Raw genomic sequence first — 12,974 nt, forward strand, 5'->3', positions numbered from 1 at the left:
GATTGCATTTTTATAATTGACTAGAGGCCCAGTGCACAAAATTCGTGCACTGGGGGTGTGGGGGGTTATCCCTCAGCCCAGCCTGCACCCTCTCCAATCTGGGATCCCTCAGGGGATGTCCGACTGCCGGACCATGGGATCGGACCTTTCATAATCCGGAACTGCTGGCTGCCAGCCGGTCACCTGCCTGCCTGATTGCCCCTCACCGCTTCTGCTGCCAGCCTGATCACCCACTAACCACGCCCCTGCCAGCCTGATCGATGCCTAACTGCTCCCCTGCTGGCCCAATCACCCCCAGCTGCCCTCCCCTGCCGGCCTGGTCCCCCGCAACTGCCCTCCCCTGCCGGCCTGGTCCCCCCCAACTGCCCTCCCCTGAAGGCCTGGTCGCCCCCAACTGCCCTTCCCTGCAGGCCTGGTCGCCCCCAACTGCCCACCACTGCCGGCCTGGTCGCCCCCAACAGTCCTCCCCTACAGGCCTGGTCCCCCACAACTGCCCTCCCTCCCCTCAGGCCCGGTCACCCCCAACTGCCCTCCCTCCCCTCAGGCCCGGTCGCCCCCAACTGCCCTCCCTCCCCTCAGACCCGGTCGCCCCCAACTGCCTTCCCCTATAGGCCTGGTCCCCCCCAACTGCCCTCCCTTACAGGCCTGGTCCCCCCCGAACTGCCCTCCCCTGCAGGCCTGGTTGCCCCCAACTGCCCTCCCCTGCCGGCCTGGTTGCCCCCAACTGCCCTCCCCTGCTGGCTTGGTAGCCTCTAATTGCCCTCCCCTGCTGGCCTGATCGCCCACAACTGCCCTCCCCTGCCGGCCATCTTGTGACCACATGGGGGCGGCCATCTTGTGCATATTACCTCTTTATTATATAGGATTTGCCTAAAATTGATAGTCTTTCACGTTCATACATATTGAGCTTCCTCACTTCATTTCATAACTGACTGTATCTCTTATACTACCTCTTCCCTTAAACACTATTTTCTTTCACATTCCAGCACCATGTTTGATTTTTCTCATAGCCTCTTGAGCCCCACTTCCTCAGTCTCTTTTGTTAGGTTTCTCTATGGCCAGGCCACTAAATATTAGTTTTTCAAGCACAAATATTATGTGCTTTTTACTTTATAGTCTCATATAAGCTATCGCATCTTTTCCTGTGGCTTCAGATACCTATAAGAATGACTCCTAAATTTTATCTCCTTATTCCAGACCTGCCCTCTGAGCTCTAGACTCATATATCTCATTTCCATTTGGAAGGCACATTAAATTGATGTCAGACCTGAACTTACATAACCATTTTTTTCTCACTTGTACCATTTCAAAGGAGTGAAGAGTTTTATAAGTTGCCTTTTTATGTATCCTAAATTACCTCACTTAAGTTTTAAAGGATGATCCCTCATACTACTATTGATCATCAAGTATATTTACATTCCCTGACCCCTAAATACTGTTGTAGAGGGCCTCCTGGGAAGGCACATGGACATTCTATAAATTGTCAGCTGAGCCCGAGGCACTGGCAGAGTCCGCGTCCCCGGTTACACCGCCACCTCCCCCTCCCCCCAAGAAGGTGGGGGGTGTTATTCAGTTTCTGACTTACCTTTGTCCAGGGGCGGGTCTAGATATGTAAATCCAGTAATGCTAGGGCCTAGTTAAGAATGCAAATAAGCTCCTTTGATCCTAAGTTTTGGTGTTACTTCCTGGTATTTTGGGATATAAAAATAAACCTGCTGCATGGCTCCTGTGCTTGCTGCCTCTCCATCAGAGAGAATGGCGCCCACCTAGCTCCCAGCTTTATAAATCTACTAGCGTTCCCGTTGCAGGAAAATCCTGCAATAGGATTTCCTGCTGCACTCTACCCCGCCTCCGTTCCTCCCTTGTCGCCCGCCCCGCCTTCTCCGCCAGCCCGCCTGCTTTTCCCTCCTCCCCCGGCCCCGCTCTGCTCCGCCCTTGTCACCCTCCTCGCCTTCTCCACCAGCCCGCCTGCTTTTCCCTTCGCCCCCGTCCCTGACTTCGCTCCTCCCTTCTCCTCCCCCCCGGCTTGCTTGCTTCTTCGAAGCTTTACTCCCTTCTGCAGCTCTTGGCTTCTTTCAATGCTGTCTTGATATGCAAATTAGCCACCATCTTTGCTGGGGTAATTTGCATACTCGTCCTGATTGGTTGGTGGGCGTGGCTTGGCTGGTGGGCGTGGATTAGGTGTAGCGAAGGTGCGGTCAATTTGCATATTTGTCTATTATTAGATTAGATTTCTGCCTCTTGGTCTTTTTCTTTCTTTAATTTCTTAATCCCCAGCTCCTCCACTCAGCAACTGGACTATTTCCTTTTCCGTGATGGAGATGGACGCGGAAAAGAGAGAAACATCCCCCCCACAACTGTTTTTCTCTTTCCTATACCAGATTTTCCATTGTTATGCCTAGGCAGTCCTGCCACTATGCTTTTAAATTGTTTGTCTTAGAACCTCCTAAGTGTCTAGTAAAGTGTTACATACTTTAAATTTATGTGTAAATCCTCTTAGCCCTACAAAGTCAGCATTGTCAGCCCATTTTCAGATGAAACTGATACTCAATAAAGTTAGTTTTTCAACCTAAATGGCAGAATCTGGTCCCCCACAACTGCCCTCCCTCCCCTCAGGCCCGGTCGCCCCCAACTGCCCTCCCTCCCCTCAGGCCCGGTCGCCCCCAACTGCCCTCCCTCACCTCAGGCCCGGTCGCCCTAAAACTAGGCTTATCTGACTCTAAACTTCATATTCAGTATAATAACCTGGCTAAATCTAGCCCATTTCAGGTTTTCAAACTGTTTTCTTCCTTTCGCTATGACTCTAATATAGTCTCCTCTTTTCTTGGATGAATTCTTATTTTGTGATCTATACATCTGTTACCAAAAAAAGGGTAGAATATAAAGCTGTTAACATTTCTTTCATTTGTCCTACAAACAATTTAGGATGTGCCAGGCACATAATAAATGCCTGAGATTCAAAAGTAAATAAAACTTAGAGCATGCACTTAAAGGGTTCACTGTCTAATATTGCTTATTCTTTTTTCTTTGTGTAAGCATTCATATGTATCTGCACTAAGAGGTCTTCTGACTTACAAAATAGAGGAATGTTTAAATCACAATAGCCCCTGACATAGACAACTCTAATACACTTACAGAATAAGAGAAGAGACTATTACATAGGGCAGTGATAGAGTTGGCTTGGCCTCTGAATTAGTTATTGTAGAGGATAAGCTGTTGTTATGGAAAGACCAAGAAATATTGTGGCTAAATAATATAGAAATTTGGTACATCTACACAATGGAATACTACGCTGCTGTAAAAAGGAAAGAATTGCTACCATTTGCAATAGCATGGATGGACCTGGAGAGCATTATGCTAAGTGAAATAAGTCAGTCAGAGAAAGATAAATATCACATGATCTAACTCATTTGTGGAATATAATGAACAACATAAACTGATGAACAAAAAACAGATCCAGAGACAGAGAAGCATCAATCAGACTGTCAAACCAAGGAAAGGTAGGGGAGGGTGGGAGTAAGAGGGAGAGATCAACCAAAAAACTTGTATGCATGCATATAAGCCTAACCAATGGACACAGACACCAGGGTGGGTGAGGACATGAGCAGGTTGGAGGGGGGGCAATGGGGGAATAAGGACACATATATAACACCTTAATCAATAAAGAAATTTAAAAAGTTTATTTCTTGCTCACATAACAGTCCAGAGGTGAGTAACCAGGGCTGGTAAGGCAGCTTGAGAATCCTTAAAATGTGGTTTGTGTCTCTGGAATCACAGTGGCTGCTCTATTTGTTACTACTTCCCTGCCAGTGTGTTTGGGGGTCAGGGGGTGAGAAAGAAAGAGATGGTCCAGAATTTGTACAGGTTACTTCTGTTCACATGCTGTTAGTCAGCACTTAGTTATGTGGTCACACCTGGTAGTGGGGAAGGCTGGTGAATATATTCCCTAGCTGGATGACCATATACCGAGATAATAGTTTATATTACTAAAAATGAGAATGTATATGGGGAAATAATTAGCAGTTTTGCCACATCTTATGGCTGACTAAGCTAAATTTGCTGGGAGAATTTCAGATATCACAGGATTCCATAATATGGAATTAAATATGTAGTAAGTTTTGTTAAGTTACCCACTTGCTTGTCCATTTCTGCCACTCTTCTATGGAAGACAACAAATATATTTAATAAAGATTTAAGTGCCTTCTATTCTTTAACGATCTTTCTAAGAGAAGAATCAGTAATAACGTAATAAAAACATCTGAAAATTTTAAAACTGCCATTTAAAAGTCAGATTACCATATTCACATATGATTACGTTACAGAAAACTTTCTATAACTGATCTGCTTGTCCCAGGATCCTTTGTACTATGCAATCAGAAAAAAAAACTCTCCTTGTTAAGAAGAAAAATATGAATAAAATCTGTCTCTTCCTGCCCAATTCTTGATTAAAAGAGAAAAATCAACGTCTTATAGAAAGAAAGAAATCTTAATTCTAAGATAGTTAAGGTGCTGTGCTATAAATTGCTTTTTCTTTGTACTGATAAGAAATGTGAAGGATACTAACCAGTGAGTCAGGTAAAGACCTCAAATAAGACTAAATTTGACTGTGCTCTTTTTATCATAAATTACAGATCCAAACCGTTTTTCTGACAATAAATGTAAAGTCGTAAGGACTGTCTTGTCAGATTATTTTTCTCTAGAGCTGGTCTGGGCCCATCTGAAACGTTAACTTGGCTGGAAGGCTTATGTTGCCTCTAAAAGTTTGTAAAACATGTTTTAAAAGGATTGCATGAAAGCGTAAAATGCCTTTTTATAGGTACTATTTTATTTTTTTTAATACCTTTACTTTTACTTAAGATGTAAATTATCTCATTGTTTAACACCCTTTTTTCCTTTCTGTGTTCCCAAAAAACATATTTCTCTGTGTAAAGTATTGGTGGGAACAGAGCAGTTCACTCTGTTTTTTCTACTGAAGTTACTGGTATTAGACTAAGGGTGCTTCTGGCTGTTTCTAATCAAAGCCTTACTTCTTCTATTGCACTGTTAGTACTTTGCCATAGACTCATTTGCACCTATCAGAATTTAAAATGTATCCTTTGTTCCACATTTTTATTTCCAGAAATATGCCCTGTCAAAACTTTTAGACAGTTATGCTAGGTTCAAGAAAATCCATTAATAATTAGAAAAATTAAAATTCTGATATTTATTCAAAACTATTTTGAGACCTTACTCAATATAATAGGAACTGCTCTAAGTATTGGGTCTGCAATGATAAGCAGACATGCTCCCTGCGTTGTACAACGGTGGCACAATCTAGCAAAGCAGAGACTAGTCAAACAATCTCAGAAATGTAAAGTTTCAAAGTCTGATAGGTATCAGGAAGAAAGGTAAACTGCTATTAGAATGTCTGCTTCACCTAATCTAAGAGGTCCGAGAAGACAATCTTTACGAAGTGATTTTTGAAAGGGCTGGGTTTAGGAGGGTGGTGCTTTCTAGGTATAAGGACCTGTGTTATAAAGACCCATTGGCCTGAAAGAACTGAAAATATAAGGGAAATAGTGCAGTGAGAAGAGCCAGGGGCAAGACTATGTAGAGTCTTAGAGGCCATATTGAGAACTTTTGGTTCTTTATTCTAAGAGCAATAGGAAACCATTTAAGATTTGGGGATGGGAGGGGGAGGTTGGGTATTATGGTTAGATTTGCATTTTGCAAAGAACACAGTAACTAGTGTGAAGAGAATGTATTGACTGATAGACTTAAGTAGTTTATTTGTAGTAGTTTATTAAAGTTGTAATGGCTACATTGAAGGTGAAAAAGGGAATAGATTGGAGAAATATTTAAGATTAAAATTGACAGTAATGGATTGGCTATAGAACAAGTATAGATGTCAGGTATAGTTATACTTTCTGGATAGACAGTGGTGCCAGTACTGAAAGAAGGAATACTAGCAAAGGACCTAATTTTGCAGGCAGCAGGGCGGAGTTGGGGAGCAGTAAGGTGGTTAGAGGGGAGGGTAATCATTAATTTTGAATAAGTAAAATTTGAAATGCTTTTCCAGTAGCACTTGGCCACATAGATCTGATGGTCAGAGGAGAAGTCTGGACTAGAAGGAGAAATTTGAGTCTTGCATATAACCGGCCACTGGGATGAGATCGTCTAAGGCAGTGGTTCTCAACCTTTTTAATGCTGCGGCCCTTTAATACAGTTCCTCATGTTGTGGTGACCCCCAACCATAAAATTATTTTCGTTGCTACTTTATAACTATTAATTTTGCTACTGTTATGAATCGTAATGTAAATATCTGTGTTTTCCGGTGGTCTTAGGCTCTACAGCAGCGGTTCTCAACCTGTGTGGGTCTAGACAGGTGGAGAACCGCTAGCAGGGTCGCCTAAGACCATCGGAAAACACAGATATTTACATTACGATTCATAACAGTAGCAAAATTGCAGTTATGAAGTAGCAACGAAAATAATTTTATGGTTGGGGGTCACCACAACATGAGGAACTGTATTAAAGGGCCACGGCATTAAAAAGGTTGAGAACCACTGGTCTAAGGGGAAAGTATATAGCAAACAGAGGACCTCAGTAGAGCTAGATACCGGTATACTCACATGATATGCCATGATGGTTATTTAGGGGCTTGGACTTTGTGGTCAGGCAAACCTAGATTCAAATCCCATCTCTACTACCTACTTAGAAACTTTGGGCATGTTATTTTATACCTCTTTATGCCTCAGTTTTCTCATCTGTAACCTCCTCAGAAGGTTAGTATAAGGAATAAATGAGATATAAAGAAATACAACTCTGATTTTGGTGCATAGTAAGTATTCAGCGAAATGATCATATGAGGATAATGTGTTGTTGAAAAATTTGATTACAGAATAATTCGTATTTTTTAAAAAGTGAGATATATATACATGTACACAAAAGTTCTGAAAGGGTACAGACCAAAGTGTCAGTAGTAATTACCTCTGAGGAGGAATGGAAAGCAAATAAAAGGAAGAGGCTGCCACTTTTTACTTTGTACATATCTGGCTTTTTGTTGTGGTGGTGGTGATGGACATTTTGTTGTTTGCATTTTTTTCAATAAACATGCTATTTTTGTATTATTAACAGCCATTAATTATTCCTTAATCATCTTAGCCTATTTTTATAGGCTTTATGAACTTTCTTTGGAAGCTTTGAACAACCAAAGTTTTTGTTGTTTTTGCTTGACAGAATGTTTTTTAGTCAACAGAGATACCACTCTGATTTCTCAAAAAGAAACTTCTAAGTTATAGGTTACAATGATCTAGAAGAAAGACTGAAAAAACTCGCTTAGAGCATGGGGTGGTTGTGTGGTAAGTCTGGTGACAAATTGCCAGTGTTCACTGGTAATCAGAGCTTTAGTTAAAAGATGTGTGAACTACAGGCTATGGTAATAGATGTTATGTAGATACCTTACTCATTATTAAAGGAAAGGAATTAATGTTTACAAGGAGCTTATTATATGTCGGATATCTTATACATGCACTCTCTTTCATCGCTTCAGGTAAATATTATTTTCAATTCCAAAGAGAAAGAAACCAAGGCTCAAAAAGACTAAGTAAATTAACCAGGACCAAAACACAGAATTATAAAATAAAAATAGTTTGTCTTTATCATTTGACATGCTGTGAAATTGATGGCAACATCGTCACCTAATAATCGGATTTGTTAAATTGTAGCTCCAGCCTAGATAAATCTTGGTATTGGTGAGGGCAGGACTTCTGCCTAGTTATAAGAGAATATAGTAGAGAGTGGGTGAAGAATGAGCTGTGTAAATCAGGATCCTGAGTTATTAATCCTATACAATCTCTTTTTTTTTCCTTTTACTTAAATTTGAAGTTGATGTTTAGTTTACCAAAGTGTCAAGATATGACAATTAGTTTGTGTCTAAAGTGCTATGTATTGGGATAATTAATATTTAATTACCTTCCTTCATGAACTCTGGAGCTCCCTATTGAAAGCATTTGTGGTAGCCAGGCAAATCCTTCAATAAAGCTTTTGTTCTCTTTGTTAATTTTGGTACAGTTTAAAAGGTTTTTTACATTGAGACTATTTTTTAAATTAATTCAACATTTGTTAAATTCCTTTTTTTTAATACTTGGAGGAAAACAGTGGTATTTTTCAGAATGTTGAGATTCTTGAGGATGAGAAGAGATTATGTTCAAGGAGAGATAACTTATGTTTGATCTATTTACAGTATAGATGACGTAAGGACACTAGATTTTTTTCTTCATCTAGGGATAAGTGCTTTGGGAAATATGAAAAATGAGAATTTTCAGTGTCAGCAATAGAAAAAATTTATTTTATAAAACTATTTTAATATTTATGAAACTCATAAAAACTTATGCAGCTATATGTCCAAAATTATGGAAAATATGCTGCCATAGTTTTGAAGATAGATTCAAATTTTGCCTAGATAAAGGGACATTTCTTAAGGTAAGCTTTTGATTTGATAGTTGAGAGTATGTATGGCCAGCCATTTTTAATAAATTTAAGATATGTACTATATGTGATCACCGTTGTTTTAACTTTTGCTTTTGAACACTAAGAAAGAATAAAAAGTGCATTTTAATACAAGTACCTAAGAACCTGTTTTGCCTCTTTAGATGCTGGTAGACCACTTGTTTTGCTAGTCTTTAGAATTGGAAGGAGTGTCAAATACACAGAAGCCAGAGTCATCTTGGCCAGATGGTGTTTGATACAGATGGATGGTTAGTTGTCATGCAGATCTCTTAGTTGGTAACTTGTTGCTGCCATCTGACTCAAAGAATCATTCACACACACTGGCTGTCAAAAGCATCTTCTCTTCTGTCTGTTTTAGCTGTCATGTCTGTGCTCTGTACAGAAGTGTTGACAAGACATTGCTGTTGTACATTTTCAATGCGGTTGTTAGTGATTTTTCTGTTTTATGGGGTCTTTGGTAGTGCTGGAATGCACTTGCTCTAATTGGTTTTCTTTTTAAATACTGTGACAGTGCAATAATTATCTGACCTTTTAAAAGGACTTTTCAGGTTATAATTTCATTCAGATCTGTTCATTGCACAAAAGCATTTAATTTAAAAAAAACACTTTTGTTTCTTTTAGTTTCCAAACATAGCAAATAAACTGAATTCTATTGATTATTTTGCAATTTGACATAATATTCTCTCGACTTTCCCTCTCACAGCCTTATGGTCCATTTGTGTGTGTGTGTGTTTGTGTGTGTGTGTGTGTGTGTGTGTGTGTGTGTGTGTGTGTGTTTTACTATTTTCTGAATATTGTGTATTTTCTCTTCTCAAATTAGTAGGGTATTTTTCTGATGGCATAAGCTTCCCCTTTTTTTAAAAGAAAAATCTTCAGACATTGCCTGTCATTTGCATCCATTTTCTCAAACTTAACTTCCTTTTGTCTTATTCACCTGCTGACCTTGTCTCCATTGTTCCTGTTTCCCTTACGGAAATATAAGCAGTGCCTGTTGTCCTTTCCTTGAGGTCACTTGTGAAAGCATATCTATTTCTCTGATACTTCTTTAACTACTTAAGTCGTTTATTTGTTCAAGTAATGTTTACTGAGCATCTCAATATGTGCCAGACATTCTGCTATACTGTGGAGATATCAGGACTAAATAAAGTACTTTATTAAGTAGCTTAAGAAATAATTCAAAACTTCATTTTGAAGTAGTTGTTGATCTGTTAATTAATCTAAGCTAATGAATCCATTTTCAACATTATTAATTTATTATAATATGTTATGTTCAGATGTACTAAAGTATGTTTTTAAGCCAGAGACTAGAAGATGAAAATTACCTGGCAGAGGCTTTCTGAGTTGGTTCCAAAGAAAAATACAGGTCATTTGGTTTTTCATTAAGATGAGGAATATATATAATAGAGAATGGGTTGGGCCTGTCTCTAACTTGCTAAGTTTTTGTACTGGTTATTTAATGTCTGGATAGAATGTACATACCTATCAAAATATAATAAAAGAATGGGTAATTGTTGGTCAATGTTTATGACGAGCTTTGAGTTCTTCGAAGAAAGTTCTAAATACACAGAAATAGAGAAGACTAACATCAACTTGTTCTCCAATTCATCATCCTTGGTGGCTGTGTGTAGCCCAGGTAAATTTAAGGTATTACAGAATTTGCTGCAGGTGTTTGAATCCTTCTTTCACTTGACCTACTCACTCTTTCTAGAGCCTTGAACATAAATTTATCCTATATAATAAACGCCTAATATGCTAAGTGTCCGACCAGTCAACTAGTCGACCAGTCTCTATGATGCGCACTGACCACCAGGGGGAAGACACTCCAACTGGTAGGTTAGCTTGCTGCTGGGGTCCTGCTGATCAGGACTGGGCGAGATGGGCCGGACACACCCTGGAGCCCTCCTGCAGTCCCTCCCCGGTCCCGATCGTGCACCGGTGGGGTCCCTCGGCCTGGTCTGTGCCCTCTCGCAATCTAGGACCCCTTGCGGGATATCAGAGAGCCAGTTTCTGCCCGATCCCTGCAGGCCAGGCCGCCAGGCCGAGGGACCCCACCAGTGCACGAATCAGTGCACTGGACCTCTAGTGTAGGAATAAGGTATCCTGTCCTAGGAAGCCTGGCTTTAGACTGAATTTTGGTATCTGTGGTTCAGTTCAGATCCTCATAGGATATATGGTCTACATGGACTCACAAGACTGGTTCTTCTATTTATAATGACATTTACTTGGATTTTTTAAACTTGGGTTATTTCCTTAATTTTTTTTTCAATAAGTATGTACTGAATACGTCCTATGTATACGTTACCTTGCAGAGCTCTATGGAAGTATCAGTTTATATAAGACTACACTCAGGCAGCATGCACATCACTTGGTTTATTTGTCAGCTCTGTCAGTTATGTTTAAAGTGTATTATAGAATTTTACCTTGGAAAAATGTTGTTTTTTGCTTTAATTTCTTTCTTTTTTTTAAAAATATATTTTATTGATTTTTCACAGAGAGGAAGGAAGAGGGATAGAGAGTTAGAAACATCGATGAGAGAGAAACATTGATCAGCTGCCTCCTACACACCCCCCACTGGGGATGTGCCCGCAACCAAGGTACATGCCCTTGACCGGAATCGAACCTGGGACCTTTCAGTCTGCAGGCTGATGCTCTATCCACTGAGCCAAACCGGTTTTGGCATAATTTCTTAAGCTAACTTATTTTGGGAATCTAGGAATAACTGGGTAATTTATAAGGAACTTTAAACTTATTAGTGTCTGAAAACAATAGAGCTTTACTGATTTTGAACTTTGGTTAAAAATCAGCTCAAAATCAAATATTTAATATCTATTGAAGGGACATTATGAGATTATTAGGACCCCATCTCACATTTCAAGGAATTTACAATTTAGTCATTTATTTGTTCCTCTGGTGATAGAAATTGGTAAAAAATTCTCTATTAATTTTTGGTGATATATATTTAAGACTTTGTACTAATTTGGTGATGGTTATGCAACATCTTCAAATTTGCTTTGAAGGTTTACAGTATCTGAATCTGCAAATTGTTTCTTCTTTCACTGCTTAATTCTCAGAGCCATTATAATAGCAAAAGGGATAGATTAAAAATACAAGGGAAATTGAGGTATTTAAGATAACCACTAAAAATTAGCTGTGTTCTGGAGTTCTTAAAACTTTTAGAAAGGACATTTGTGATCAGTGGGATTTTGTAATTTTTATGTGTCCCTTTAGTTTTCATAATGTTTTAGTTATACCCACTTTCTTTTTATTTTGTCCCCTAAAAATAAATTCAAAAGTGTGATTATTTAAAAGACATAAAATCTTACCTTTTTTAAGTTAGTGGGGTATTTTATAGAAAACTTCAATATGACATCATTTTATTATTCATGCCTTTCTTTGTTATCATTAGGATAAAATTCTAAATTATAATTTTTATCCTAACTGAAGGGCTAGAAACCATCTGTTGAACTCTTAATTGAAATTTTCTTTAAGATTATTTTTTAAATTGTGAAGTGTTTCAAATCACAGACATTTGTAATGAATATAAGTAAATTGCTGGAGCCAATTTTTAGCTCATAAATAAATACTCAATACCTGGGAAATAGCAATATGGGCAACTCATATCTATATATAATTATTACTAGACAGTAAATATATGTATATATCTGTCAGTAAATATCAGGCTAACTGGTTTTTAATGTCAGCAGACTGAAAACTATGAGCAGAGAATACGTGAGCAACAAGAACAGCTGTCACTTCAACAAACTATTATTGACAAGCTAAAATCACAGTTACTTCTTGTGAATTCCAGTCAAGGTATGTTCATGCTAATTTTTTATGTGTTTCTTGAACCAATTCTAGAAAAAGGTGGAAGTTGCGTTTTTCTATTTTGTTTCTCCATTGTTTCTCTAATTTACATATGTTTATTTAAGAAATTAACACTTTCAGTCAATGGAGAAATGGACATTTTTGTGTTCTATATGGTGGAACTCTAAGTTGATAAAACTTCCTAGAAGATAATTTGCCAATTAGTAGCAAAAGCTTTTTAAGGTCTAAGAATATATTATAAGAAAATACTTGTTCAAGTACTTAAAAATCTGTATGTAAGGATGCTCATGATAGCATTTCTAATAATGAAAAACTAGAAATAAAGAAATGTCCAACAGTTAAATTACAGTCATCCATATAAGGAACAGCTATGTAGCCAAGAAAAGTGATGATAATAGATCAGCTTATTAACATGACTTGTACTTAAGATATGTAGCAAAATGAGCAAAACAGGATACAAAAATAAATATTTTATTTATGCCACAAAAAATTATCATGTGAATTTATATATATATAGGAAAATCTGCTAAAATATAAACCAGGAATAACTCTCAGGTAATAAAAATTATCAGCAGCTTTTATTTTATTTTTGGCATGTCAGCATTTTCTAATTTTCCTATAATATGCATGAAATAGTTATACAAATGAGTATCTTAAAC

At 38.5% G+C, this 12,974-nt stretch overlaps 1 protein-coding gene across 3 annotated transcripts in view; it reads left to right on the forward strand.

Moving 5' to 3' along the window:
- TANK (TRAF family member associated NFKB activator) overlaps nucleotides 1–12,974 on the forward strand; it is a 104,376-nt gene that overhangs the window by 52,735 nt on the left and 38,667 nt on the right. For 2 of the 3 annotated variants that reach the window (XM_028141109.2, XM_028141107.2), the window contains exon 3: nucleotides 12,192–12,303. In XM_028141109.2, coding sequence (XP_027996910.2) covers nucleotides 12,192–12,303 — 112 coding nt within the window. The remainder of the gene's footprint in view (nucleotides 1–12,191; nucleotides 12,304–12,974) is intronic. The other variant, XM_028141110.2, reaches the window with a different exon arrangement.

This window comes from Eptesicus fuscus, chromosome 11, assembly GCF_027574615.1.
Source record: "Eptesicus fuscus isolate TK198812 chromosome 11, DD_ASM_mEF_20220401, whole genome shotgun sequence".
NCBI classification, from domain to species: Eukaryota; Metazoa; Chordata; class Mammalia; order Chiroptera; family Vespertilionidae; genus Eptesicus; species Eptesicus fuscus.